Here is a 27,517-nt window from a genome sequence, read left to right as displayed (position 1 = left end):
TGTTTTCTGTTGCGGTTACTTTTGCTCTAACAATTTTCTTTTGTTTCCTCGATTAGTGCCGCTGGTTAGCAGTGGAAAATCGAATGAAAAAAGGAAATCGTATCCTTAAAGTGTCCCAAATAGTGTCAAGCAAGTAATTCCGTTCATTTATCGTTAATTTCCATTCCTCGTGGTGGGTTGGGAACCGTTCCCTGTGTGCACGCACAATTTTGGGCATCTCGTTATCCTAGGAAACCGGGTGTTCCATTTCGCTGCATTTCGGCATCCACATGCGTATGTGAAACAACCTGTATACGCACCAACCGCCATTGTGTGCGTGCATGCACACGCGTTTGCTTTTATCCCTTAAAGGACGAAACGCAACGTACGGGAGCAACCCGTGGAACAAAAAACAGAATCACGGTGCGAAAGGGAGCACAACGGAACAGCATACAGTTCCCGCGGTACCGTTTCATGTGCACGGTTTTGGGGTGAGTTTTGCACATGTAGTGGTGCACAGCGCATAGTAAAGCCCGAACTCGTGTCCTTTTTTTTCTAGGGGTTTCCCCTAGTGTGTGTCGTCGCGCTGCGTTCGATTGGGCAAACGACGGAATATCCTTTTCATCGGTCGCGACCACCGTCGTACGGAATCAATCGCAGCGCAGTCGAAGTTGAAGGTTGACGTGTGCCAAACCGGGAGTTTGTTGTCTCTCTGTACCGCGCGGGCTGTTGTTGCTGTCGTGTGCTGCCGTTTGGATGTTTGTGCTGGAGGACACAGTAGACATTGATGGACTGGTGATGATGATGCTGTGTTGTTAGTAATTAGCGGTCCATTTCTTCTGTTCCCCAGGCATGTAACACATGCAACGAATGGACATTAACGCTCAGTCCTTTTTTGGGCACAATTTCACGTAAAAATAGTGGCCGCGTGTGCTTGGATGTGCAAAGTTTAACGATAACGGAGAATATTCTACCAATGGTGGTACCCGGTGTGATGCGGGTTAAAGTTAGTGTTTTGTTTTGATTTCTTACTTTTCCGTGATTAGTGTGAATTTATGCTAACAGTAACGACGTAAAGTGCGAATTTGTTCATGACATCATAATCAACAGTGTGTTCTGAAATTAAATTTCCTGTGCCAGTGCTCCCAGTAGTACAAGGCTACTGAAGAAGACTAGTTTTCCCTCAACTGCATCATACAAAATAAACAAAACAATTCCAGGGGTAAAGCGATTGCAGTAGGCCCTGCCCGGTTCCGTTGCACATTTGCCTTGGTTACGCGTTTGTCGAAAGTCAACAGGGAGGAGAGTTCCCCATCCATTGCTAGCTGCTACGGTAGTGTGTGACAAACGTTTGCAATCGAAGGAACGGTTGAAGGTGAAGCAGAAGCCAGGGCAGAGCTGTAGTCCCAACGAAGAGGAGCGACCTTTTTACCGAGAATAGCCGTCCGTATCGTGAGAAGAGGACGAGAAATCTTGTCGAGTCCCACCAAAACCAACCCAACGCAAGGCGAACGCGCGAGGAAACATTTTTAAAAATGGTGCAGGTAAATGAAGGACGGTCTCTGGAGGTGGGCTAGGTTCGGGATATGGATTCTTTACTGCTTCTTCTCCCTTGCATCACATTTCGAAGGATGTCTTTCGCTGTGTGTGTTTCTACAATCACCCGTGTCCCCGTGTTGTATCCTTCACATTTCCGGAGGGTTGTGAACAACCGGCCCGGATGCCAACCGTACAGGAACGAACCACGTTTGCCCGGTGGCAAAGTGGTTTGCTTCGAAGGGGTAATTGGAAGAAGGGCCCGCGGGTTGGGTACGGCTAATGGATGCCCGAAGTACTTTTTTTCCATTCTATTCACTCTTCAACAGTCAAAATAATAGAAAACAGGATCATTCCGTGCAGTTGTTACGGTTATGTTTTCCCCCTACTCGTTCTGACGCGGGACGTCGCCAAACATTTGAATTCGGTTCCCTTTTTTTTCGGTGGTTCTTCGTTTGTGTGTTTGTATGCACCCGTAGGTGTGCGAGTGTGTGCGTGAGTTAATATTGAAGGGATAAAATTTAAGGAACAAAAAAATTATAATGGAAGGATTTGCGGTGCATTATCCTCAATGTTTCGCGAACCATTCGCATCCCATCCTCCCCGGGTGTAGTCATCCGTTTGTTAGGACTTTGGGGACGCTGTTGGTTGGAGTGATTATTTGTTTCTGATTCAGTCCAGATGGAACGTCTGGAAATCGTTTGCCTTTGGGAAATTGCTTCAAGTGCTGACGATATCTCCATACAATGTGTCGTATTGATGATAACGATACGATGGAGGAAGCATTACCAGGTGGATTAGAGCGAAGTTGTTGGTTGATTTGTCTCATCTGTAAGGTTCTTATTAATGCACCTGTGGAGAAGTTTTTTAAAAAATAATTCAAACCAAATTTTGTATGTTGATGAGACACTCAGAAACGTCTCAATGTGATACAAATGCGGTACTTTTTGTCTAATTTTACACGTTTTTTTCAGTTATCATACGTAGTCATTATTCTTCATCGTAACATATCTTCAAACATCCCTTTTTCTAAGTTCCTTTTAAGAACATGAACATGAAGCATAAATTTGTTTTTTTTTCAAAAAATTCACTGTCAGCTATTTTTCAACATATGCAAAAAATACTATGTACGATAATAGGACATTTACCGGAGATTAAGGCAAAAATATAGATTTTGTTCTAACAGCAACGGTGCGGTCTATATGATGTGCACCAATCCAGCAGGTTGAGGCAGTCTCATCTGGTGTGTTGGTTGAAAAAGTGATTTTTGAAGCCAGAAAACTCCTATATTCACACTTGGAGTCAGTATTTGTCATGCATTTATAGATACCTTAGAGCAAATCCCAAACAAACTATCCTTTTTCGAGGTCGTCAAAGTGTGCTATCGCTTCAAGGACACTATAATCTATTTTGTTTATCAACTGCTCTTTTTGTAACTAATAAGACTTCTTTTTTAAACTTTGTTTGACTGTATAAAAGCGTTTGTTAAATGTTCTAGTCGTTTGTGAGTTATAAATTATACTGAAATGAATAAAATTTTAATATTTTGGTTCCATTACTCACGCTCATCAGTAAGTTTTGTAGTTTCATTTTTTTCTCAATCGTTTGATTCGTTAATTGCTGTTCGAATTGTGCGTGTAATTTGTATATATTTTAATTCACCGCTGACAGGGTGGACCCGTGCACCCTACAATCGCTTTCTTTCTACACATTTCGCCAACAACGCCACATCCACCCAACATCCATATCCCGGGCAAGGTTTCGCATTGTGATTGATCAATTCGCTGTAACGATGGTGGGATTTTGCCGGGCTGGCCATCTCGGTTAAGCTTTGATGAATTCCGGGCAATTCCTGCCAGTTTTCACCTGGCCGAATCCTGACCACGTCCTGGACGATGTGGACGGCTTCAGGCAAACGCAACGAAGCGCACGACGACGAATCCCAACCTTCGCCTCCCCCACGTTGCACAAACCGGCCGTTCGTGTTTGCAGTTTCGTTTGTGTTCAAACGCGTCAACAAAGGCGACAGGATGCTGCTGCTGATGCTACTGCTGCTTTTGGCATGGCGCATGTATGTGCGGGTATGTGCACATCGGCCTACATGCCTGGCACGGAGCAGCAAACGTGCACCAAATTGTCGCCCGTGTGTTGTGCTTCCTTACGCAACCCGCAGCTCGTTGAGATTTTCGTGCGCAAAAAAAAAGAACCCCGGGAGAAAGTAAAAACGACAACAACACACACACACACATCTAACGGGAGAGGAGGTTGAAACGTGAAAAAATAACAAACCCGATTTTGTGCGTTTGGATGCTGGCGCAATCCTTTTTGGTCATCGGAGGGAAGAAAAAAAATACTAGCGAGAAAAAATACACCCTTTTTCCCTTCGGCTGGCCATTTCCTCCCCAGTTCCCTAGTTCCCGACGAGTCCGCATACACACACACACATACTCACAACAACGCTGCGTGTGATAGAATTTTTATTAAACTTTGTCCTTGCAGGGAAAGGCAGCAGCCATACACACACACACGGGGACGGCCGCTAGTCACTGGTCCCGATGCCTGGATTCATGCATTTCTGTGTGTGTGTTTGTGTTTTTTTTTGTTGTTGCTTCCGATACCCGTCTATGTGCGGCCAAAAGTGCCCTCGATGGAGGTTGGGTTGAGGACGGAAAAGTGGCTTACGCACACCACGCAATGCCCCGATCCTGTTTGCGAAGGATATGTGCGTTGAGTCAGGTTTTGCATGCATTGTATGCAGGAGAGAGGGTCCACCATTCATTCCCGGGCGTATATTTGGTTTGGTTCCCTATCTCGCGGTAACCGGTGCCTGCTGGTCAGGCAATAATATTTTTAAAATGTTTATTAAAAACACACACACACACCGCACAGAACGTTACGCGACTTGATATCTCGTGTGGTGGCGGCGAGGGAAATATTCTGGAAAATTTTAAAAATGCTCGACGCGGTATATCCTTGAGTTGTTTCTGTTTTTGGGGTGTTTTTTTCTGCTTTATGGTGTGATTTCTTAAAAATATGTTACAATTACAGTAGTTCGCTTTTAGGTGAATTAGCTATTAATATATTCTTTTTAATTTTGAAGCTGTTTTTGAATTGAATCGATTGTTGGTTTCTGTTTTTTTTAAAGTTATTTCCTTAAATTTATTTTCGTAGAAATGCTTTTTGTTAAACTTGAGTATGGAGTAGAAAATTTATTAATGTCATAAATTCATTTCGTATTCAATGTCCACGTATTTATGATTTTTTAAAAATGTAAATCATGTAAATTGGAAAAACCATCTTATTGAAGCCTGCAACACAGTTCTTTTTTTTGGCCAGTCCAGTGACCAGTTGTGTGTTTCTTCTTTATACGTTCTGGAGAACTTTTGAATAGTTAAACTTATTCTTTATAATATTTATAAAATTTTATTACAGTTTTTATTTTTATATACTTTTTCAAAATTACGTTATACGGCACTGCCGTCATACTATAAATTAAATAAAAATAAAAAAATAACTTTTTCAAAGTACTTAATTCATATCGACAGAAAGTTTTCCCATTATTTTACTTAACGTGATTTAAACATTAAAATAACAAAGAAATTTGAATTAGGAGCAATCGTTGGAAAAATGGGTGCTACTGTTATGCGCTTTGCACATTTGCATACTCATCGATCGTCCATCTTCTCAACCTGTCGATTTGGAAGGCTTCATCTACAGCCATACAGCGAAAGAGAGATACAGAGAGTGTGTGTTGCGCCATACGCCAGTGCGATTGCTTTCGCGTTAGGCTTACGCATCGCCTTCACTGTCCTTCAGCACAGCGGCGAAGCCACCTGACTACTATCATTCATTTGCGTTTCCCAATGCTTCAACTTCGCAAACTTCGGCCGGCCTTGTTTCGATTTTCAACCAACCGACCACATCCGCACCGAAAGCACCAAACGCACCACGGTGCACCACGGTTGCGTTCCGCGTGTCCGTCCCAAAATGGAATGAACCAGCGCGCGCGCGTGTGTGTGTGCGTAAACTCCGTACCGCGGTACGGGCGCACGAAATACACAAAGGGGCGCCTTCGTCCAAAAAGGACAACGACCGCACAAAGATTGGAAAACGCTGTCATGCATCCACCCCGCCGGGGGAAAGGGAAACTGCGTGCCAGGGGTCCGGTTTAGGGGTTGGATGAAGCTGGCAGGATTCGTTTCGGTTCGGGGCCCGTTTTTAGGAATTAGGATTTTGCTAACGATGAGCACACGGACACTATATTGCGTCCCACGCAAGGATATAACGGATGCATGTGCGTCTCTGTGTGGATGCGTTGCTGCGCCTACATGCGGGATGAGCATTTCGGTGCACACACATCTGGCGAGGATTTGGTCGGTCGGCCGTCGTCGGCTGTTGAATTCGTGCCATGCCAATCATGGGACGACGCGGACGGTGCATTGAATGTTTGATACACCATGAGCCGAGCGGGACCATCGATGAGGGGCTATTCATCCTGGCGAACCATGCTGAAGTATAGAAATAATAAATAAGCTGAATTGAAATATTTTCCTGCTGTTTGGTTGAATTTAATTTTTTATTCAAAATCATGCGGAGTAAGGTGGCTGATTTATTCACCGTTGGCAAGGCACACCAAAATCTAAATCCTTTCCAGACTTTTATCCTGCTGTGTGGGAACGAGTGGGCTTTTTTGGTTGTTGCTGCTGACTGAAATTAACTAAAAATTGATTAAAACCCTCAACTGTGTGAAGCAACTGAAATCGGTACGATGAAATTATGTCGGCGCGTCCGATGCGTCGCACGGGGAAAATGGGAAAACATTTGTTGCAATCCATTGTCGTTGTTGTCCTTCGCCCTAACGTTTGGTTTGATTTATGGTAGAAGGACGCTGGAGATGGTCGTTCCTTTTCGCTCTCGGTTAGTGGCGTTGCTCTAGTGTCGCCTAAGCGGACTTGGGACGTTTCCCATTTTGGAGGAAAACCCATCCGAACGGTGGAAAAGCGTCCCGGGATTTGGGAAGGGTTCTGCTTTCGGTACAATAAACCCCTCCCGCAACTATCGCTTGCTGTCGAAACGGTTACGAAAGAATTACGTACCGGGCAGCAGGATGCGTTCCGTGGAAGGTCGTTCACTTTTCCACCGTGTATATGATTGGAGACATACGTGGCGCTCTTAGAAATTTCCGATGGTAAAAGCGTAGTAGTTGTTCCACTTTGGGTGTTCTACAGTGCAGTACAAAATTTCTGGCGCAAAAGGTTCGAGAAAAGGGTGATATTTGATTGGGGTGGTGGTTGAGACTAATTAAACATATTACAAAGGCGAATGTTTCATGCTGTAGCAATATTAGTGCAAACGGGTGGAAAACTATCATGGGAAATGCGGTTGGGAATGTGATTTACAGTGTGGGTACACGATTTAACAACCAAATTTAGTTTGTTGGGGAAATTAGCTGGCTAAATGCAGAAAACCGTGTACATTTAACGAGATTATGAAACTATTCAGGAGGAATTATTTGTACTGTTTTTAAGTGAGTTTTATGGGAATGTAGAACAAGTAAAATCATTCGTTAAATTATCCTATTGCAAACAATAATTTCATTGACTGGTCGTTGAGCAACCGCAAGTTATTTTTATTGGATGACGAAGAGCATGGTGTTCGTAGCTTAAATGGCATAAAAGCTCAATAACAAAACATTCATTTAAGGGTAAAAGTAAAATGCAAAAAAAAATGATGCAACTCTATGCAAACAATCTTCCCGGTATGTTGTCACATGTTTTCCACGCCAGAATACAATTCTTGAAGATACAAAAAATACAAATCGTACCGAATTGCACATTCGTACATTCGCACACTCGTCTACAAATACGAACCAAGCATGTTTCTGCTCGTGTGTTAGAACGGTAGTAGATGCATCTTTCTGGTTTTTTATCAACATCGCGAAACCTTCACCACCACCATACGAAGCAATCAAATACGCGCGCGAAAGTCGCGCTTTTCACGTAAGATAGCGGAAAACCCGGAACTGGTCTGCTGGTTGGCTGCATCGTAAATGGTAGTATTGGTAGTCGTTCGAAGGGCAAGCATTTTTCCTCCTTCTCATCTCGCGTCGACCGTACACCATTGACTGCTGCTTTCCATATGACCACCGAGGGGCTGCACATATAAAGCAGGAAAACTCTACACGACTTTCACGATGTTTCTTCCTTCCTTGCTGTCATTCGGTGTACGCTCGACTGGTCGTACTACTAGTATCAATGCTGCTGTATTTTTTTTTCTTTGCTTCATTCCACTTCTACTACTACTCGACAAGTACGAGTACTGTTTGGCACCATTACTACGGCGCGGGGTTCGCGCTTTCGAGTGCTTCTCGTGCTTATGAATGAATTCGCTTCTTGAAGGAACACCAGTGCTTCTTGTCACAGTTCCGTTTTCTTGCTGCCATGCCGATCGTAAGAGAGAGTTTATTTCCTTCCATTTGTCCAGCTCAACATAAAACATTCTGCTACACCGACTGGGACTGGAATGGTTTGTTCTGCAGCTTCCTTTGCGGCTCATATCGATTGCGCCTTTCTGGGTCAAGTTTGTCGATCAAAGTTTTTGTTTGGAACAAAACTAATGGTTTTTGTTTTCACTATTCCATTTATGGTTTGTGTTTTGTTTTTTTTTTGTTCTTCTTGTTGTTAACTTTCTAATTTAATTACAAAATCTCTTGAGCTAGTTTAAGGTGTATATCATGCAGTGGAAAACTTTTTAACTGTAATAAATGGGAAAAGATGTTTTCACCTGGTGATCCTGGTCACGGCACCATATGTTCGTGCGCCAGCCACGGAACGTTTCATGGCAAAAAGTCGAAGTTTTTGCAACTTTACGTTTTACTTGCCTTTCCTTTTGTTTGGCCAGGGACCAGGGACGCTTCTAACCGTTACAATTGAGTTCAAGAAGTCCATATTAACGTTGCCTTTTAAGTGATCGTATCGCTTAACCGGTGGCACTCTTTCGAGTTTTTAAAATTTAAATCTAATTTTATGAGTTCTTCTAAAGTGGAAAGGAAAAGTGTTGCGACATTTGTGAAGTCATTCCAAATTTCTTCAACTTTCATGGAAAAATTAAGTTGATTCATTAGAAAGCGTTTTCAATTGACATATCAGTTGGAAAGCTTTTCTAAAGAGAGGATGCTTCTCCCGAAATATGGAAAGATTCTAGATTTACCCGTAAATGTGTAGATCAACTTGTATACAGTCGAGAAATGGTTAAAACTTTATCATAAAAATTGTGTTAAACTTCTCTCTCTCTTCAAACTCTTGGATATATGAAGCAACAATATTTAGCTAACTTTAGCTACTACACTCATATGCTGCCGGACTGTGGTCCTTTTGTACTTGGTACGATGGTGGATGTTTCTTTGTTAAATTGGATTCATATTTTTTTTCATAAACAAACCGAACACTATGCACCATACGGTAGCAATCCACCCAAGCGGAGTGCTATGCATTTATGGAAACAAAGAACGGTTGCAAAAAAAAAAACTACAACTAAAGGCAAACTTTAGCACAATGCGAGTAAAATATTGCAAACCAAACAGACGGGATGGATGGAAAACATGTCATGTTTCATAACGGCGTACAGCACATTTGCTGCTACTGTTGTACTGGCCCCGAGGTTGATGTGCGACGACCGGTGGAGTTGAAGAGTGAAGTTGCAAACAAATCAATATCACCCTTCATTGATTCGCTCGTTGCGTGCTCAAATGGACAAAGGCGCATCCACGGCAGCGCTCGCTCGTCCCGCGAGATGGTTAAATTTGGTTCGCTTTCTCCGGGATGCTTGGTGTTCGGCTGGCAGGATTCCGCAAATGGAATGGAAAGTGTCGATCTTTCTCTCTCTCTCGTGTGCAGTACGCATATACGCAGCCCATCAGGTCGGTCGGAGCGTGGGCACGAAACATTCCCGTTTGTGTGTGTGTGTTGTTGGTCGAGGGAAAAACCCCAGGCAATGGGCGCCCTGCTCACGGATCACGCGGGTTATGGTCCCGCGAACCATAGCGTCCAGTTATCGTTTGGTTGGTTGTTGTTTTTTTTTTGCTCCGCTCATTCGTTTGAATTCTTCACTGGAAGTTTTTTGCCCCCGATTTTCCGCGACCATTCCTAGGTGAGTGTATGTATGTTTCATTATGCAATCAATATTTATGCAGTTTCGCTTCCACCTCCCTCCCGGAGCGGCAAGGGCTAGTCGCGAAACCGTTTCGCATCGAGTGACGACCGCTCGTCGCGAACACTTTCTTCTCTGCTCCTGTCCCAACAATAGCATCCTGTCCCGTTACTGGTATCCTTTTGCCGGAGCGCGTCACCCACTGGCCACCGCGTTGCCCTTGTCGATCCAACCATGCATCCGCCCACTTTCGGTCGCTGATTACATTTCACATTCTGCATATTCGTACCACTGCCGGGTGGTGGGGTCGGGGCTGTCGGAGCAGCGTGGGGTGGTCCCATCGTGGCCTGAGACTGCCTGGGTCAGCAGCAAAGCGTTTGTTTGCCGTTTCGCCCAAACGCTTGCTATTGTGTGCGTTAGTATCCACTGGCCACATCCAACCGGGTGAGTGTCTCTCCCTGCATACCGGACAAGGTGCGGGTAAAAAACATATATAAATAAATTGATATATTTTTATTCTGTTTTTATTTTAGCCCCGTATGCATCCTCTCCCCTTTTTACCCAGCGGAAGCGAAGCTGCATGTGCTGGCAAGCGTTATATTCCCGATATGCACTCATGGCGGAATAAAAACACACATCACTGCATACCAACCGATGGGGCGTTGCATCCTGTTAACTTACCACCCCCAAACCGGGGCCCGGTTTTGTTCGTTCTCACTTCCCGTTCCCCACTGCAGAGCCGCCGGAGATCCGGTAACTCCCTGGCGAATACCAACGCTCGATAACAACGCACCGACAGTGGGGTGGTGCGTGTATGTGTTCTCAGCTTGTAGCGCTGGTGCATTATTTCATGCATTGAAAATGCATTTCGGCTCGACAAACGGGCTTTGTGCGTTGTTTATTTTATTTTTGTTTTTTTAAATTTCGGATGGCTCATTCTGCTTTCGTCAAGCGTTGTGCCTGGTCGTTTGAGTACATGCGATTTTAATTCCGTTTGCCGAAATTTAAATGCGATCCCGTTGAAGCATGAATGCGTTGAAAGTGCACTGACGCTTTCGCGGGGGAATTGCGTATGAGCAATGCATCCCCACCAATCGCAACGCTAAATATGCGTTGGAAAATATGGGAATATATATATATATATAAATGTATATATGTATATTTATGTACCACCACTACACGGAGCTGAAATATTATCCTTTTCCGAGATGCGGCACAACCCGTTGATGTATTGTGGGGCAGGAAAATTTGTGCGAGAGTTGTTTGCGGGTGGAACAGTAAACAAAATTCGTTGGGTTTTACCGCTTTGCCGCGATTTCCAATTGATGTGCAGTGCGCGCTGTGCGTCCGATTATAATATCGATTGCACATGCAGTTATATCGTTTTTGCTGGCCGCTGTAGCTTCCTTTTTATGCTTGCTGAAACAACGCGGCCACCATCTGCAGCGGCCAGTCCCTTCCCGCCCGATAGTCCTGCTGATAGGAGATATATTGGATTCGGAAAAATAATTTTTCAAAATGTTTGCATATTCCTGTGTGGGGTATTTCATGCGGAGATATTTCATCCCTATGGATAAATTGAATCCGCAGTGTGGATGAGGCAAACAACACAAAGGAAAATGTACCTTTATTTATTTTTTTGTTCCGTTAATTATGATTTTCCCGTCGTATTAATCCTACCAGGGGTGCTTTTTTTTGTTGTACGTTCCATGAATTTATGCATTTCACGTACGTTGGGTTTGGGGACCCACCCACCACCCACCAACCATTTATTGGTGTTGTTAATGGAAATGTGTGTCGTTATCACTTGCATGCATGCGGAAATAAATTGTGCCGGTAAATAATGCATGATTATTGCACAGCACCGATGAGTGTGTAAAAAGTAGTAGGAAATTAAAACAAAATTCGAAATGCGCTGGTTTTGTTTTGGTTCTTTTCCGTTTTCGTTGCTGATAAAATGGCTGCAATTTCATTATGGGTGGTGTGGGCATCAACCCTGTTTCGGTTGCGAGGGTGGGTCGGGTGCGGATGCAGTCTTCGGAACATGATTGCAATTGCATCCATTTTTACCGTTGAGATTATTGTAGCTTTTTCCCGGTCGATAGTATCCCATTGCTGGCGGGCGCATTAATATTAATATCATTTCTGCGTAGGTGGTATTTTTTCGGTTGAAAAGATAATTTATTTTCATCCCATCAATTACGGTTGAGGGTGATGAAACATTGCCTTCTTTTTATTTTATTTTATATGTATTTTATATTTCTCTGTATATAAATCTTTTTGCCTGTTTTGGGAGGACATTATCCAATTTATTGGGGCGCTGCCCGGGTTTTCAGCTAATAATTGTATTAGTAGTAGTACTTAAGTAAAAAGTATTAAATCACAATTCTCAATGTTCTCACTATAATGTAGAATAATAGATTTCTTAAATAGATTCAGATTGGATATGAAATCTTATTCGGCATTGCTTGATGATATTATACTTATATTTCTGAAGTATGTCGTAAGATTCGTAAGTAATTAGAAATTAATAATCTATAATAATTATTAAATATCTCCTAGAATTATGTTTTGCATTACATTCTTGCGTTTGCGAATCTTATGATTTGTGATCCACAAAACTTTGGAGTTTTATTTAACATAGTTCATCATTTTTTAAAATAATTATTCATAAAATCAAGTTATGCAGAGAGAATTCAACATTGAACACTCAAGTTTTAAACCTTTGGTGAATGAATAATTTTAAAGGCTGATGAGACTCATAAAGACGCATTAAGTATTGTTAAGTAAAAGACGTTTAGAATCAGTTATTTCAGCCTCAGAAATATTAATTCATAGTCGTATGAATGTACATGCAATTCACCCATCATTTAATTAATTCGCAATATTAAATATTCCACGTTGTGTATTTTTGCGATTGATTGTAATTAGATTGTATTTCAATTGTTTGGACCAGTTTGTTAATTATGTTTGCAGTTTTATTTCATCTCGTTAGGATATATTACGATAGATTGGCATTCCAACTCAATCCGAAGTAAAATATCCCCAAACGAACACACCAAACAAGGCCCATCCGACGCGAGTGGGAGGAACCAAAAAAAGCAACGGGGCCAAATGAAGCAAATCTATCAAACTATTTTGCGCATTGTGTGAGCGAGACTAGCTGCCAACTGGACGCATTTTGGCCTTCCCGAGACAATCCCCGCCGCCGAGTGCCGAGAGGCGGAACACCATTGGCGAATACAAAATTTCCATATTTCCATCTCCGCACATCTTCTACAATTTGCAACAAACAAACCGAGGTTAGAGTTTCGGTGCGGTGAATAAATTTTTCAATTTCCAGTCTGGAACCGCGTGCGCGAAATGTAACGCGGGCCAGCAGCCAGCCCGCCCGTTCGTCGGCAGGCTAGGTGCAAAAAAGGCAGGATACGAAAGCGTAATATCGCACGCAATCGAACGCATACGGTGTGCGTTGCGCATGTTGTTTGGTTGTGTGTGTTCTTCTTCCACATTGCCCGAACGCTTTCCACGAGTCCCGAAATCGTCGGTTCGATTATTGATTCGGGGGGGATGATGGATTCGGATGGGAGGGGTCGGATGCATGGCGGTTTTCGCGTTTCGAGTACGCGGTTTCAGTGAAAATGGAAAATGCACCCACTTGGAATCGCGGGGGAACGGGTGGTAAGGGGGACTGATACGGCAGAGCTGACGGGAGAGAAATAACCCCTTCGGTGATGGACACCTCCGATCGAATCCATCAGACACACAAATTCGGCCCAGCTTTGGCCCCTCAGGCAGCTAAATTAAATGTTATTCGACTGATGGATTCCGTCCAACGAAACGGTTGGTTGGATTCTGGATTTTGGTCGTTTGCTCCTCTACCGGCGTTGGTATGGTGGTAAGGTGTTCGAGAAAGTGTTGGGTTTAAATGATAATATAAAAGAAGGTACTATATCCATTCTCAAGAGCAATCTTTGTGGTTGCTTTCCTTGGGTTCTTTGGAATTTTTTATCTTTTTATGTAATTTAGTTATACATTCAGGATTTAATTCGAAAAACATATTGAAAGTATATAATTTTTGACTGTTTAATAAAAACATATATTTATTTCGACAATTGTCCATTTGAATAATGTCAAATTTATATTTATGTAAATAAATTTCACTTTTACTTTCTGATGTACCTCATGAATGGTTGGTCGAAATGCTCTGTACAGGTGTGGGTCTCGGCCGATTCTGTCACTGCCCATCGTCCATCCAACCGATTCCAACCGATGGGGGTAAGCATTTCCATTGCTTTACCCGTGCGCTTCGGTTTGGCATGCATCGAATGCTGTCATGTTGTTGGGCAGCAAAACGGTCACAGCCACCTGCCAGCCAATGCTGCGAAAACGGGAAAGCAAACCGTATCCGCCCAGGAAGCGGAACTGCTGCTCTCCCCATACACACATAGCGCAGCTCCACGACAATGTTCGCGAGTTTCATCGTCCGACGTGATAAAGTAAACACCGCGAACTGAACTCACCACCGTTTGTGTGTGAGAGAGTGTGCTGATGGTGGTGGGACCGAACGAAACAGCGCCTAGTGTGAGATGGGTCAATTGGCCCACCGTCCGTTCTCTCGAACCGAGCCATCAGTCAACTGAAAGGGGGCGCATTGTGTACACCCGCATGACTTCACATCGGTGGTCCGAATCGGAAAAGGTAGTATACGGATAAAATTTTGTCATCTTCCGACCTCGAAAGGGTAGCGCTGGCGGACCGAAATTATCCCCAATCGATACAGATGCGATGTTTCGAATGCGGAATTCACGTACCACCGTTGCACTTGACGGCACAGCCGGGGGGCATGCGGATCCACGCCGGTGGCTTAAGTATGCTGCACTAATAAACGATGGACAGGCTAAAATTGAATTGTGATTGACATTTGAAATTCATATTGGCCGCTGATAAACTGGTCGCTTATGTTGCAGCGAAATGAAAATCATGTCAATTTCGGGTGGTTCCCGCCCGACTGCAAAATGCAAAATTGGTGTATATAAGCTTTTTTTTGCGCCGTGAAACAAGCATTGCACAACGGAGAGCGTTTCATTTGTTTGTACTCTATCCCCGTTGTAATTTCATTAAACAACACTGTGATTGGAATGTTTTGCATAAATGCTAACCCACAGGTTGAAACAATAGAAAATTGTGCTGTGATGTTTTATGTTATTGCCTCTTCACTTGACTGAAGCTGGGCACTAAGCTGATTATATTTAGGAATGTTCTTGATTAAAACTGGGTGATCAAGTTTTTTTAGCTTACGTTGAAATAAATAGAAAATCATCAAAATCTTCTGAAACTGAATTTCTGCAATTCAGGATGATTGAACATTTCCCATATTAAACTTCATTACAGTTATCATATTTATTATTTATCATTTTACAGAATGGAGTCTCTCTCTTATTGGTGTAACGACCTTCTAGGTGAGGGGTCGGCTAAGAACAATATTTTGATAGTTCACAATCATCTTCGAAATGTTCAACGGACAGTTCGAACATGAAAAAACTGGTTTGAATTTCATTGAGTAAAAATGTTCAAAAATTTTCCATACGATTTGACGTTTCTTGCTCAATGTTCAGTGCCTGTAGATCACCGGCTAATAGTTGTTCTACGTGCAAATCAAAGCCTCGATACCATGTGGCAGGATGCTCGAGGATGGCAGAGTTTTCCCGGATTCATAGAATTCTGAATTAATTAATTTATCTTTTGTGGATCTCGTCTCATCGTTGTCGTTCTACCGATAAATAAAAACAAACCCCAAGAGATGTTTTCAGGCCATTCCTGGTTTTCTTTGATTTGATTTATGAGCAACAGAATTTTCAAGTTCAAGTCAAGGGAATTTTCAGTTTTATCATTGCTACTGTTAATTTATCTTTTTTGGCGACAATTTCTTCAAGAATAATTGAACAATAATAATTACATACGTATATTCACGTTTCTTAATTTTCATCTGCATATTTTTATTGGTGGTTTATATTTACTAATTATAATTTTTCGGAGTTATACTAAATGCACCATTAAATAGTGAAAAATGGATTTCCCGCTAATTTCCAGCGAGTTAATTATACAAAGAAATTAAAATGAAACCGTAATCAGCCGAAAGTTTTCTTCATTGAGATACCATCCAATCAATCAATGCACCGAGAAGGCGGCGTTGTTTCCCAAACCTCACATATTGCTTAAATGGAAATGAATTAATTTCGACCGGCACCCAGCCGACCAGATCCTAACGCTGGCGGGACGAGCTTTTGATTTTTGCATCCGCATGCAGGCTCAATCGATTCCACGCTTGTGATGCATGGGTTACCGTAGTGGGTTGGGCTGTGTATGTATGGCATTGCGTAAAGTTCCTGCACCGAACCGTCCCGGTGCACATATATCCCGAGCGTCGCCCAGGTTAGCCGAGCGCTTTGCTGTTGCTTGATTTGGTGTGTGGGCATTGCGCGCATATAAGCGCCGTCTCCACACTGTGGCAGTAAGCAGGGGGTGGACCCTCACCCGCATCCCACGGCCAACACTCGTCCCGCTGCATCCATCATCGATGCACACATGACGCGCGCGCTTGACCGTGTGTCCGTTCGCTTGCGACACCGATGCACTGCGTTATCGCTGTTGGCGCATATCGGTCGGTGCGATGGAGGGTAAGGCCGGACTGCATGCATCCTGTCCTCTCGGTGTCACGGTGAAGAGCACGGGCTGCGGAACGTCGATGAGACAGAGCGAACGACACTCCATCAGACGGTCGGCGATGTGTGTTGTGTTTCGAACCTCGGAGCCCGTGTATGTGTGCCCACCCACCCACCCACCCACACACACATATGTCTCAATATGCCACTGTATGTAGAAGGGTGGGTTTTGGGGTGGTGGTCTTTTTTGTCGTTGTTTTTATCTCATTGCCTGTATCTCCTCCCGCGCATCGACCCGTTCTCGTCGATACGCGTCAGTATCATTCGGAAAATTTGCTCCTTTCCCTTTTCCACTTTCATGCTGCATTTTCTTCCTTCTACCATCTTCTTTATCATAGCTCTTTTCTTCTTCTGTTTTGGAAAATCTTGAAACCTCCTTCGCGATCTTTTCCAGTGGAAAGATTTCCATTTCGCTTTCCCCCATTTACGGGTCGTTGTTACGCTTTATCATCTATGGTGGGGGGGGGGGGCACCACGGTGGGGGGCTGTTGTTTGAATTGTTTTTTCCATTTTCCTACCGGAAAGGCTTGATAGATGAGGAAAAACACACTCCGATGGGGACATGGCATGACAAAAAAGATCAAGAATCACACCCTTCTCCCGTATTCGTAGTCCCCCCCCCCCCCCCCCCCCTCCAGGAGTCTCTCTCTCTCTTCTTTCCGGTGGAACGCAAAAGACGCGAGGAGAAAGCTTTTAAAACGGTTCGCCTCGCGGATGCTTTTATGCGTTCCCTTGTCCTATGCCGCGTCGTTCCTCACTTTTCCGACGATGAACGATGGATTGGCAGAGTTTACCGCGTTTTCCCTTCGAAACCATGTGGTGAAACAGGTATTGGAAGCTGGACACCTGTGTGTCCGTTTTGGACCTCTCTCTCGCTCGTTGAAGTTCGCCCAAACGCCCTGGTGTATATAAGTGTGTGTGTGTACGGAGGTCGTTTTTTCCCACTGTTTCCTACCGTTGTTTCCCGGGGGAGCCCGCTTTGGAGTATAGTTGTTTATGTGTATTTTACCCAGCATTCCTCAACCAGGCAATCGTCATCGAACATTTTTCACCGAACCGCCCTGCATGCATGCGTGTGTGTGTGGCATTCGAATGGCGCGGTTTGCCATGATACGATTGTGCTTGTGCTTGTGCACTCAACTCATCGGTGTGCTTGCAGGGCTATTGCAGTTTCATTGGGGAAAATTTTTGGAGCGGGATAACCAAAAAAAAAAGGAAAACGGGTCAATGTGTGTGCACGCGATTCAGCTTTTTTGTTTCTTCCTCTGCGTCTCTTTCTGACCGTGTCCTTGGTCTGCCATGGCGAGTCGCGTTTTGCGTTGGACAACAACAAAAAATAGGGAAAACTAGGAAAATGCTGATATTTTCCCTCCAAACGGTTCCATTCTTTCCTGCCATGCACCAACACACATATACTGACCATGGGTACGGATCTGCAGGAGGTAATAATCCTGCCGCGTAGGAGAGCATTGTTGAAGGATTGACATATAGGAAGCAGCTCAACAAAAAAAAGAAGAAAAACGAAGGACATCGTAGGTTTTTTTACGCTGCTGGAAAATTCTGAAACACTATTGCCGCTATTCGAAAGGCAGCGGTGTGTATCCTTTTTCCTATCCTAAAAGCATTTTTGTTTGGAATTTTCTCTTCAGCTCTCACGCGGTCGGTCGCTATGTACACTCGAAGCCACCCCGGTTCGGCTGCCATCGAATTTTCCGGGACGCTTTCCACGTTCCACAATTCCTCCGATGGTGTCGTTGTTTTTGCAAATCTATCCCGGATTTTTTTTTTCTCTCTGCTTGGTGGTCCTTCGGGCTTACTGTTTGACCCGCTGCAAAATCAAACGGATGAGCGGTGGGTGGTGGCCGCCACGGAAATGGATGGAAGAAGGCAAAAAATTGGAACGGAAGCCGAACGTTATTGGATGCACACACACATGATGCCGGGCACATGAGCACATGAGTGGGTTTGGGTTTTGTTGGGGTGTGATGAGCTGATCCTGTTTTACTTTTTGGCGCACTGCACCGCGGCACAGCAAGAAGGGAACGAGTTGTGCATTGCATGCCACGGCACAGCATCACTACCGATTCGTGCTGCATATTGAACTGGATGGTGTGGCGCATATCTTCCTGTTTCGGGGATCATTTCATATGTTCGGTATCATTCGGTATCGGTGTGGATGCTCCGACCGGTAATATAAATCCGTTCGCCAAGCGGTAAGACGCTTGTCCATCGCTTTTGCTTATAGATTTCGTCCGTGATCACCTTTTGTTCAAGATTGATATCGTCGAACACGAACACGGGTGCACAAATAATGGCTGGAGAGTAGGTCGGTCTTTCCAGCCATGGTGTTGGAACAGTCCGGGAACATTATACCATTGCGGGATTCGGATTGCACCGAGAGAAGATATAATTGATTTCATCGATTTACAAATTAGAGCTTTGCGAAGGAAATCAAAACAAAACCTCAATCCTCTACATTTGGAAATTGTGTCAGCTGTGGTGAGATCTTAAAGATGTTGTTGTTAACCAAATTGATTTGGTTTAAGTTTGAATAATTGTTTAAAGAACAACGCTTGTATCGCAATTGTACATCTGATCATTCGGCTCATCTGACCAGGGTTCAGCAATCCGCACAAAAAACAGCTGATTAAATTAAATTAAATATTATATTATATCAGACACTTAAGTGGACTTTTAAGATTCACTTTAGAAATTGATCGTGGCAAGGTCACTGAGACATAGTTCGTCCGTGCCCAGTTAAGCCCTTCTGTCCGGGAAAGTGGCCCACCTGGCCATCCTATGAGAGTTCTGATGTTTTAATGTTTAAGTAATTCAATGGGTTCCGGGATTATTGGTCTGATGGTCTGTGAATTAATCATTTATAGACCTTGTTTTTTTAACTTAAATATCAAGACAATTATTAGACAGAATTTTCATGTTAATTGTCTTGTTTTATGTTTTTTTCAGCTTACAAAAAAAATTGGAAATATTCGTTTAGAATGAAATGATAATTTTACTTTTAAAAAAATGATTTAAAAAATTTGTAATTTAAGAAATACTATAATAAATTTAGTTTGTAGAGGTTGGTAGTTAACATTTTTCAACGGTAGCTATTGCCAAAAGTACTTTAAATAATTATTAACGCATTAAATAAGTTGTTACTCGTTTTGAAGTCAAACTTTTTTATCAGCCCTGCTAACCCCTGATTACGATTTTCATTGGTATAATTTTATTAATTTGATACAAAATATTTTTTTGGGAATCTGAAATTCGACAAGATACATTTTAATTGATAAGATATTGCGATGTGTGCTATTGGGACGTATAGATTAATAAAACGCACTATGGTCACTTCACTGGTTTAGGTTGTACAGCAACTGTTTCGGAACTTATCGACAAACATTTGTACGCACACCACGTAAAAACTATCGTTGCACGCCGCAAACAACTGCTTCAATTTAATTAATCAAGCACATGCATGCCGGTGGGTTACGTTGTTAAAGGTGCGTGTGTGCCTCATCGTTCGGTTTGTCCAGTGGAATTCCGTTTGCTCCCGGCACGAAAGGAGCAACCAATCCGTATTTTGTGCGTGTGTGTGTGTGTGGGTCCTTTGCAATAGCGAACCTACTCACACGCGTGCATCTGGGTTCGCGAGCGAGTTGGTAAACCGTCCACGTATACGCGTTTCGCGTTTCGCGAGGATCGTTTCCACCCATCCACGGGTTGTGCAGCAACAACAACTCTTACCCCATTCTAGCCATCTTCTAGCCAACTTCGGTGCGGGGGAAGTCCTCTCTCCATCCGCGTCCATCCGTTGTTGTTCCATTTCCCGTGCCGATGTTCCAATATTTGGACCACCGTTCGGGAACCATCCAATGTGCCCGAGCATTCGACCAGCGCCACGGGAATTATTCTGGACGCGCGTTTCACTTTGCGGTCTTCTATGCGAGGAACACCCGTCGTCCGAGCCAGTGTGTGCGATTCCCGGTTTCGCGTATGCTATGCTTCCTGCTGACGGTGTATATATTTGAGGATAATTGGAAAAGCGGCTCAACCCCAACACACACATCTACACACGGCTGCATTAGCTGATGGAGAAGGAAGGATTGGCGCCGTGGAATGCCTCTTGTTTTGGACGGGAGCAAACAAAACAAAACAGCAAAAAAAATCAGATCGGTATCCCTTTTCGGCACCTCCTCTCCCCCCACACCCTCACCCAATCCTTTTGGGTGTTTCGGTCCAGCTGGGTCCGGCGTGTCCAGAGGCGTGGAAGAAATGTATCCCGAAATGAATGGAAATAAATCAATAATAGCACCTTTCCTCCCGTTTTGGCGAGGGTGGGTGAGGTACATTTTCGATGCTTTTCGTACTGATCGAATCACTGGAGTTCCCGGTTTGACGAGAGGTTTTGGTGCAGGGTAAGGGATGCAATACATGGGCCCTCTATATGTACGTGCGAGAGCATCATGGCGCGGCGTTTTCAAGTCCAGTCGCGGCTGGACATCGATTCGCGCATTTCCTTTTCCATTGGCTTTTTTTTCTGGGAGGGGGCGGCAGGACAGGATTTCCAACCTCCTGTGTACGTGTCTCTGTGTACCCCATTTATGGTTATTTGGATATTTTCCCCCCCGTACAATTCGCGAATTCTCGATGGAAAAAGGAAGGCGCAAAGCGAGTGGCGAATTTATATTTTAAAATTGGAACCGTCATATCGTTTACTTTTTATTTGCGCAAACGGAGCAAATTTGGAGCCCGCGCTCGACGAAGTCCCGGGAATTTGCTTTCTATATTTTAGTAGTTGGGGCGAAAAAATAATATCGAAAAATATCGAGAGAGAGTTGATGTATGGCTTTTTTTTTCGCCCCTTCGTTCTTTAGTTGTGTTTTCTGGGTGTGTGGGGTGTATGTACAAATGAGTATGGTACAAACAAAAAAAAAAAAACACCGGATCGTGTGGGGGATTGCCTTTTCCTCAGACTCAGTTTTTGTTTTGTACTGCTGCAACATAACGCGCCAGCGTCCGTTATGTTTCCCGCGAGTGAACCTTTCTCCACGCTAAAGGGTGCCTCGCAGCGCGCGTGTATGTATATAGATATATGTTTTTTAATTTAAAATCCCACTCTACAAGCTTACCGTAAATCCCTGCAAATAAGTCCTTTTAAAAAACCCCCCGTCCAACACGTATTGATGCGTTCGACAGTTGCGTTTCGGATTTAGTGGAGCACAAGCCGTGAGCGCCCGATGTGGCAGGGAAATCATCCCCTTTATGCCTAGTTATCGCGGAAAAGGATTTATTATTGCGGTCGCTAGTATCCTGCTGCAGCGATCCCGCTGCTAATGGTGGCCGAGTGTTTAAATACTTCCTTCATATAAGTAAAAGACCAAAAAATATGTTGACTACAACAAAACCCATCGGCGCGCCACCAATGGCTCCAGCATATGCACTGGGAGTTTGGCGCTGAAAAAAAGAGATTTTCCATGTCAAATGAGTCCACGTTCGCTCGCTTTGCAATTAGTGCAATGCCGTTTTAATTTAATGCCACCCCGTGCGCTACGGTGCGTCGGTGGAATTAATAGATCGCGAACTCCGTTCCGAAGCGTTCCTTTTAAAGATCGTTTGAAGTAAAGCGTGAGTGTTTTTTTCTCCGTGGTGTGTGCAACACTGCGTGGCAATTCCACAATATGTGCTCTTGCCTATGTGGGGAGGGGGGCTTGTGCATTATGTTCAACGATGTGTGCTCTTGCTAGGATCGAACAAACCGACATAAAAAACCATAAAGAAACGCACCCCGTTTTTTTCAGGTCCGAAAGCTTCCAATGCCGTCCGGGCATGGCGTGTGTATGGGAGCGTATTTCATAATTTAAACGGGACGAAAATAAACGATTGAAACGAATTTATTTCCAACGCACGTTGAAATGGGTAATAGTATACCGTATTCACGTACCGCCCTAGATCGAAACTCGACGCACGGACACATAGCTCGTCTGAATCGTGCACATATACGCAAACATAAAAAATCGCGCTGCTGCAAATGCGAAGCCAGAGTTCAGGGAAGCGTAAAATATGCATCGTCGTACACCGGGGCGTTCATATACCGGGTGGAACAAAGACACGTAGTGAAAAACGTTGGATTTTTGTGCATCAAACCCAATCCCGGAAGAATGCTTTGAACCGTACAAAATGGATTGAGTGATGAAGATGAGGCGAATAAAAAAAACCCCAGGTACAAACCGGCGGATAAACCTTGTGCCTCTGCCCCGAACGTTGGTGGTGGAAGTTTTGAAGCGTCTGATCGCGGTATGTTTGATTGATATTGATATTAATATCGAACAAGGCGACTCGTGCATATATAGGTTCCTTTTAGCATCGGTTTTATGCACATTTCCCTATCGACGAACAGGATTGGCAATGGGCGGTTCTCTTCTGGCGGGTTTAAACCGCGACACTGTACCGGTCAGCCATGTTCCCCATTCTTTTTTAATGGCGTCCGGAGGAGTAGGAGTACAAATGTTGTCCACTACAAACTGGGCCCATCTAGCTGCTGTATTCGAACAAACTCGCCAGGAGGAGCTGTATTATTGATTGTGGTGTATTATTTTAAGCGAAGTAAAACAATATAGAAATTAGCTCTCCTCTCCCCAGATTAAGCATTCGCTCTAACACGTGTCTTCCTTCTTTTTCCACGCTTCCGCAGGCACTGGACGAGTATGACATTCAGCCGGATCTGCCGCAGGCATTACGATTGCTGGATGAAATGAACAACAACTTCAAGCAGGTGTCCGATCTGGTAGGCAACATGCTGCAACGGGTGAAAACGGGCGAACTATCGACCGAGTACGGGCTAAACTTTCTCGAAATCAAGTACCATATGCTGCTGAACTATCTCATCAACCTGACGTACGTGGTGTTGCGAAAATGCTCTGGTAAGTAAAATGCTAGGCGCGAAGCTAAGCGTGTGACGAGTTGGTAAACCGGTGTGATAATTTTTAGTTTGTAATTATCTTAACTTAACGGTTGATCAAATGAAATAAGCAGTTGATGATGATGTTGCGTCCCGTTCTTCACTCGAACGGACCGGACAAAAATCCCATCCGGACCAGTCCCCCTTACGCAGGACTGACTATCCAGCTGCGGGTAAATAAAGTCACAGGAAGCCAGAAATGACAGTCCTCTAGACCTCTTGAGGTTGTTGTGGCGTTATCAATTTCATTAAGACGATATGAAAATGTGTGACGCTATTAGAAATATTAGAGAACTAGAGCATTTTTAAGTTGGATATGCTTTAGAATTCATTTGTATTTATTTAGTGCCGGGTGGAACAATTTCTGGAATCTTTTGCCCAGATATTTCGAATGGAAATATGTCGATTTATGTCTGGAATACGTATTGCAAACCAGAAATGATTTCGGCTTTGACAGTTGATTCCGGAACAATTGTTAATGTTTATTTTCAATTTATTAACATTAATCCGCCTTTCGATCCTTGTGGAAAGATTACTTATCTACTTTTATTCAATCTACTTCAACTTAAAAAGATCCAACTATTTTAACTGTATTATTTGAACTTGAAAATTTTATAACATAATCTATATACACTAGTAGTATGAAAATGGTTGCAATTTTACGTATGTCAGGTTAGTTTTTTTTTCATTTGAAACATTGTATATTCACAAAAGTTCTACTTCAGTTGCTTTCTATAGGGTCATACTGTTACACTTTTTTATCTGCTTTAATTTCCAATTTTTACTCTCCCCAGGACACCGAATCGAGAAGGATCCATCGATCGACCGGTTGATTGAAATACGAACCGTGCTGGAAAAGATCCGACCCATCGACTACAAACTACGCTATCAGATCGACAAGCTGGTAAAGACGGCAGTTACGGGCAGCAGTACGAGCACAGCCGATCCTACCGCGTTCCGTGCAAACCCGGCCAACCTTATGTCACAGGTGCCGGCACCGGGAGAAGAGGCGGGTGCAGGCAGCACTGCAGCAGGTGAGGGTGATGGTCCCGATACGGACGACGGTGCCGATTCGGACAGTTCCGCCATGGTGATGCTGAAACTGAAACGCGCCAAGGAAGCAGCCAAAAAGGGTGGAGCAGCAGGTGCCCGTGGTGGCGGTGGGGACCGTGATGACGGTGCAGCACGACGTAGCAAATCGGACGTGTATGTGCCACCGAAGCTGACATCGATGCCTTACGAGGAAGATACGAAGGCGGATCGGGCACGAAAGCAGCTGGAGCGAGCAAAAAAGCATGCCCTCGGCTCGTCACTGATACAGGATCTGAAGGACGAGTATCTAGACACACCGGTTGAGCTGTCCAGCAGTTCCCGTGCGCAGCAGATTCTGTCGCGACGTGAGCGTGAGCGGGAGGAGTATGAAGAGACGTATCTTACGCGCCTTCCGGTTACGAAAGCGGACAAACACCGCAGCAGGAAGTTAACGACACTCGGTAAGTTGCTGCCAAACGATACACTATGGATGTTCTAAATTTCAATCATCCTAAAGGTGGACATTCAACGAGAAGCGTATGCAAACTGATATATAGTTGATATTTTTAACTGTCAAAAATCAGTTAAACGATATATTTTATTATTGCCATGATTACCTATTTGCGATTAAATTAAACAAATGTTATTTTTTATCATTTTTCAAACAACAAGTTTTGATAAGAAAACCGTTTGAAACTTTTGAATGTTAATGCAACGTGTGCCTTGTGTTGCGCAACAATTCCAATGTTGCGACATCCTTGAAAGCTCAGTAAGGATACATTGAAAGCTTACGCTTATACTCGTTTGAAAGCTTGATGGTAACTGAAACTTGCAATTGAAAGCAATGGCATCGATCGAAACTTTATTATTTCTGGTATTCGAACAGTATTATATTAAATTCACCGTATAATGATAATCTTGTTTAGGTTAGTTTGTAATAAAACTTTTATTTCATGCTTTCAGCTTCATTGGGCGACGAATTGACCAGCTTCACTAATATAAGCGTGCTCAACGAAGACTATCCTTCAACGTCTGCGGGTGGTACTGGTGGTGGCAAAAAACGTAAAGCCGGAAAAATGAATAAAAAGCACGGTAAGAAGCGTCGCTTCCGTTAAATATTATACGTGATACGTGAAGACGCAGTAAGGAGAGTATAGCGAAAACTACAATGGACAACATCGTTTCTAGACAGGTAGTGTGTCCTCCAAACAGAAAGCTCCAAATAGGAATTGAAAGCTTTCAAGCTGGTGTAAGCAGGGGATTTACTGTAAGCAGATGTGTTTACTACTGCACATTTTGTACTCCTTTTGTTTAATCGTTTAGGTTCTACCCTATTTGCAGATTATGATTGAATTGTATGTTTTAGTTATATGATTACATGTTTCAATTTGTTCTTGTTAGTTCTATGGACTAAGGCGGAGTTTCATTTTTTGTTGATAGTTCACATTATCAAATATCGTAATTTTTTTTCCTTAGAAAATGGAAAGGTCTATGAATTAATATACTTTTCTTAGTGTCCAGCCCAAACAGAAGATGTTACGAAAAATTGCTTTTGTAAACGTTACAAATAATTTCACGAGTGGAAGATGGAAAACAGAAGATTCGACAGAAATGAAGACAGAAGGCTGAGGGCGCGTAAAATGTAAACAGATGTAAAGAATAACAAAGCATACGAGAAATATCGTTACAAGAGAAGCCTTTTATAATATATTTATAAGAGAATATTTTTTCTCCTTTTTTCAATAACTCTTAAACCGGCGAGAGACATAAAAGGGGTAAAAAACATACGAATCATAAATTGATCCATACAACTATACCAATACCATTGCGCTGAAATTCTCACAGCACAAATACAAAACTTTCTCCGAATGGGCATACCGGTATGTCTTAGTTTCGTTTACACGTACATTCGTTATTAGTTCCTTCGTTGGGCGTTCGTTTTCGAGGAAGCAAAATATACAAAAACCTAGTTATAACGAAATAGAACTAAAACTGTATAATAGAAATATGCAAACGAACAACAATAACACTGAGAATAGTTAATGATATGAAATGAGACCTTTATGTTGTTTTCTAGCATTAATACAACCGGTTCTGTGGAACGAAAAAGCGTGGCAGCACGCGGAACGACAACTACAGGTGAAGATGCAATTGTTAGCAAGAGAAGGATTGGATAAGAGATGGAGATAGGCTTTCGACGAAGAAAGAGAGATGTTAAGATAAGATTAACCATATTGTTGCCTTTTTCTATAACAGTACGTAAGGAAAGAGATTTCTTATAAGAGTTTAGCATGCTGTAAAATGTGGAACCATTGCCGAACATAGTGAACATATACCGATTAAAGAATGAAGGGAAAATGAGTTATCATTTTAACAAATGAAAGAAGAGACCAGTTATTGATTGGAAATGATTGAAGAAATCGAGAGAATAATGGAAAGGCATTCATAATTAACCAAGAGAAATAATGGCACGAACATAACGATTATGAAACATGAAGTTGGAGAAATAAACGCGACCCGCGCGAAACCATAAAAGAGACAGGGTAAGAAGACGCTGAAACGCAAAAGAGGGTTCAGGATCAGAATCAGGACTGGTTTGCTGTATAGCAGCACGTATATACAACTTTTTACTAAAGCAAGTGTTTACGAAGGTTAATTTTTGTTTGATGTTTTAGATTGATTTATCTTTATAATGCAAGATAAACAAAGAACTAGTTCCAACCAGATACCCGTAGATAGCCGTGCGGGACACGTTTCAAGTAACGACAGATCCACAAAAACATACTCACAATACCAAACCTCAACAAAAGACGAACACGAACGCCCGGTTGAAGGAAACAATGGACGTGCTATGAGACTACATCATATGGAAAAGCGATAACAGAAACGAATTAGTGAGGAGTTTAAGAAATGCAAAACCAACGATGAGATGATCTATAACACATATAGCATTATGTTACAGCACAACTGGAGGTGACAAAAAGCGTTAAGGGCAAAGTGTGCACCATTAAGTTTATTAAATTGTTATTTTCTTTGGTTTAATCTTTTCTTTTTCCGAATCACGGATAAAAACCAATCGTTTTCAATGTATTTCGTTTCCGCGTTAAAGCATAAATTCTTTTACGTTTGACTGGTG

At 43.1% G+C, this 27,517-nt stretch overlaps 1 protein-coding gene across 3 annotated transcripts; it reads left to right on the top strand.

Annotated features, from left to right (window-relative positions):
* The first annotated feature begins 14 nt into the window (after positions 1–14).
* LOC128301316 (neuroguidin) lies at positions 15–26,958 on the top strand. Of its 3 annotated transcripts, none has more exons than XM_053037725.1 (5): positions 15–133; positions 1,026–1,523; positions 23,083–23,311; positions 24,144–24,842; positions 25,345–26,958. In XM_053037725.1, exons 2-5 carry the CDS (start codon positions 1,515–1,517, stop codon positions 25,494–25,496), a joined length of 1,089 nt encoding a protein of 362 aa, XP_052893685.1. In that variant the 5' UTR covers positions 15–133; positions 1,026–1,514; the 3' UTR covers positions 25,497–26,958. The 3 variants fall into 3 exon arrangements, with proteins under 3 accessions (XP_052893685.1, XP_052893683.1, XP_052893684.1); XM_053037723.1 differs by having other exon boundaries at positions 18–470; positions 645–1,523; XM_053037724.1 differs by having other exon boundaries at positions 55–133; positions 830–1,523.
* Positions 26,959–27,517: the final 559 nt, after the last annotated feature.

The sequence above is a fragment of the Anopheles moucheti genome, chromosome 3, assembly GCF_943734755.1.
Source record: "Anopheles moucheti chromosome 3, idAnoMoucSN_F20_07, whole genome shotgun sequence".
NCBI lineage: Eukaryota > Metazoa > Arthropoda > Insecta > Diptera > Culicidae > Anopheles > Anopheles moucheti.
This window is presented reverse-complemented; position numbering and strand designations above follow the sequence as displayed.

Excerpts from the sequence above, each read along its gene's own strand:
- LOC128301316 (XM_053037725.1), top strand. Across the intron at positions 23,312-24,143 it reads GGTGTTGCGAAAATGCTCTG|GACACCGAATCGAGAAGGAT; the intron begins GTAAGTAAAATG and ends TACTCTCCCCAG. Across the intron at positions 24,843-25,344 it reads CAGGAAGTTAACGACACTCG|CTTCATTGGGCGACGAATTG; the intron begins GTAAGTTGCTGC and ends TCATGCTTTCAG.